Genomic DNA, 2,475 nt, shown 5'->3' on the forward strand with positions numbered 1-2,475 from the left:
CCCCCCCCCACACAGCGCCGGGATCCCACAGCTGCCCCACGGCCACGCAGCACCAGGGAGGGCCCCAAGCGTGCTGGTCTGAATGCAAAATCCAACTCAGACGCCTCACCACCCTCAGCCTCTTCTTCCCCAGGAACTCACAGCAGATGTGGGTCCCCCTTTTTCTCATCCCTCGGGGGGGAAAGGCGCAGCCTGACACCTCCCCCACCCCCCTCCCCCTCCAACCCCCCGTCCCTTCACACCCACCGTGCCCGCACGTCGCTGCGGGTGGCACACAGCATCCCCGCACCTCTCCGCCTGCAGCTCCCCCAGCAGCTCCCGGTACTCCGCGTGCTGATCTGCAAACACCGCTCCGTACTGCTGCCGCTGCCGTGCGCTCCGGATTGCTGGGTACCGCCTGGAGGGGCACCACCAGCTCAGCCCACGGGACCCCCCTCCAAGAACCCCCCCCCTCCTCCTCCTCTGGCACTGGCCACTTACACCACGTAATCAGGGATGATGTGTGGCTGTGGCACGAGCCCGGGGGGCACAGAACCCGAACCCCCCCGCTGCTTGCCCTCTTCGGTGGTGGTGACCCCAGCCCTCCGTGGGGGTCTCCCCGCCACCCCCACCTCATCCTCGAAGACGACACGCTTGGTTTGGACCAGCAGAGGCTTCAGGATGCAAACTGGGGGACACGAGGCCCCCGCAGGCTGCAGGCTGCCCTCAGGGCTACAGGGAATCACCGCAGCCCCCCGGTGCCACCGGGCCACCTCATGCCACACTTTGAGAGCCACGGCGCTGCCGGCCAGGTAGAGCAACGCCGTGAGGAAGAGGAAGAGCAGCACAGCTGCCTGACCCCCCTCCACCCGGCAGAGCTCGGTGAGGAGGGGGCTGCCAAGCAGCGGGGAGGAGCAAAGCCCACCCAGAGTGACAGTGTGAATGTGGGCCCCCGCTGCCGCCAGGCAGAGCAGGAAGAGCAGCACGTGGAGCCCCGCTTCGGTGGGGGGCCACCAGGTGACCCCCAGGAGGACGCGGTGGTAGCGGGCGGCGACCCCCAGTAGGAGGGCAGTGAGCAGCCAGGCCAGGCCGAGCACCGCCAGCACGAAGGGGGTCAGAGGGACCCCCAGGCCCCCCCCGAGGAGCAGCTCGCTGCCGTAAGCGCTGTGACCCCGCGGGATGTCAGCACACACGCAGATGAAAGCCGTCCCCCCGCACAGCAGCTGCAGCCCCCCCAGCACACGCAGCAGTCCCGGCCACGACTTCATGTGGGCAAAGCTCTGCCAGAAGGCATCCTGCCCAGCAGCATCGTGCCACGGTCCCTTCTCATTGCTGGGGGGGGTGGGCTCAGCCGTCATCTTCCAGAGGGGGCTGCGGCGATGGGACCCCCGGAGGCGGCCGTGCTGCTGGAAGGGGGAACCAGGATGAGCCCCCAGTAGGGATCCCACTCCCAGCCCTCGTGCCTCAGTTTCCCCTGCAGGGTGTACACAGCCCGGCTGCCAGCTGCTACAGCTCCATCCCTGTCCCACTGACACTCAGGACCCCCACCCAGCCCAGCTCCTGCTGCCCCCCAGCATTACCTGCCCGCTGCATGGCAGGACGTGGCCCCCCAGGAGCGCTGCGGCCGCTACCTGCCGCCGATTGGCACCACGGGTTAAACATTAACAGCTCTGTGCTGCCCAATAGAGGGTGTGGGGTGTGGGGAGAGAGGGCTGTGGGGTGTGGGCTGTAGGCAGGAGCAGCCCCAACACTCCCCCCCCCGTGTTTGGCTGTGCCAAGCAATGGGGAGCCGTGCATCTCAGCACCCAGGTTCTGCAAAGACCCCTCCCGACTCCTTAAGGGCCCAATCCCATCCCATCCCATCGCCCCCCCGTCCCACTGCCACGAGCACAGAGTGACATGTCCAGTTCAACCTCCTTTAATGTGTGCCTCAGCCCCCCCCCCCCCCGCCCCCCCCCACCCGGGGGGCGGGCTCAAGGGGGGTACGACCCCCGGGGGTCCCAGCACAGGACCCCATGGAGCAGCTTTGCCCCCGCACCACACAGGGGCTGCTTGAGTATTGCATCCAGGAATCTCACAGCACTTGACAATGGTCGGTATCGTTGCCCCTCCCCTCCCCTCCCCCCCCCACGCCCCCATTTTACAGATGGGGGAAACTGAGGCACAGAGTGGTGACGTGACTTCACCAAGGCTGCGGCGTGGCCGAGCCAGGACCCCCAGACCTCAGCCCCAGGGCTCGGCCCTGCTCTTGCCATGGGGAGGCTGCCACCACCCCACACAGCCCCTGGCCCTCCTGCTCCCCACCACCCTGACCCCATCCTGGACCCCCACCCACCCCACATCTGGGCCACTGCCCCCAGACCCCCTCCCAAACCTCAGGGCTCCCACTCTGTCCCACCGCCTCTTTCTCCCCTTTGCCAGGACCCCCCCCATCCCCCCGGCGCTGCTCTTATGTTCCACCCCCCAAATCTCTCCTGGGGGTAGGGGGGGGGGGGG

General features: G+C 67.9%; 1 protein-coding gene across 1 annotated transcript; it reads right to left on the bottom strand.

The window, feature by feature from the left end:
* Window positions 1-246: 246 nt before the first annotated feature.
* On the bottom strand, window positions 247-1,037 carry LOC122191385 (MARVEL domain-containing protein 2-like; the record flags this gene model as incomplete). The annotated part of the gene is made up of 2 exons (XM_042891642.1): window positions 247-397; window positions 481-1,037. Coding segments are annotated over 2 exons (708 nt in total), but the record flags the coding sequence as incomplete, so codon positions are not given.
* Between the last annotated feature and the right edge of the window lie 1,438 nt (window positions 1,038-2,475).

This window comes from Lagopus leucura, unplaced genomic scaffold, assembly GCF_019238085.1.
Source record: "Lagopus leucura isolate 7727_CA_CO unplaced genomic scaffold, USGS_WTPT01 33553-0_obj-0_obj, whole genome shotgun sequence".
Lineage (NCBI taxonomy): Eukaryota > Metazoa > Chordata > Aves > Galliformes > Phasianidae > Lagopus > Lagopus leucura.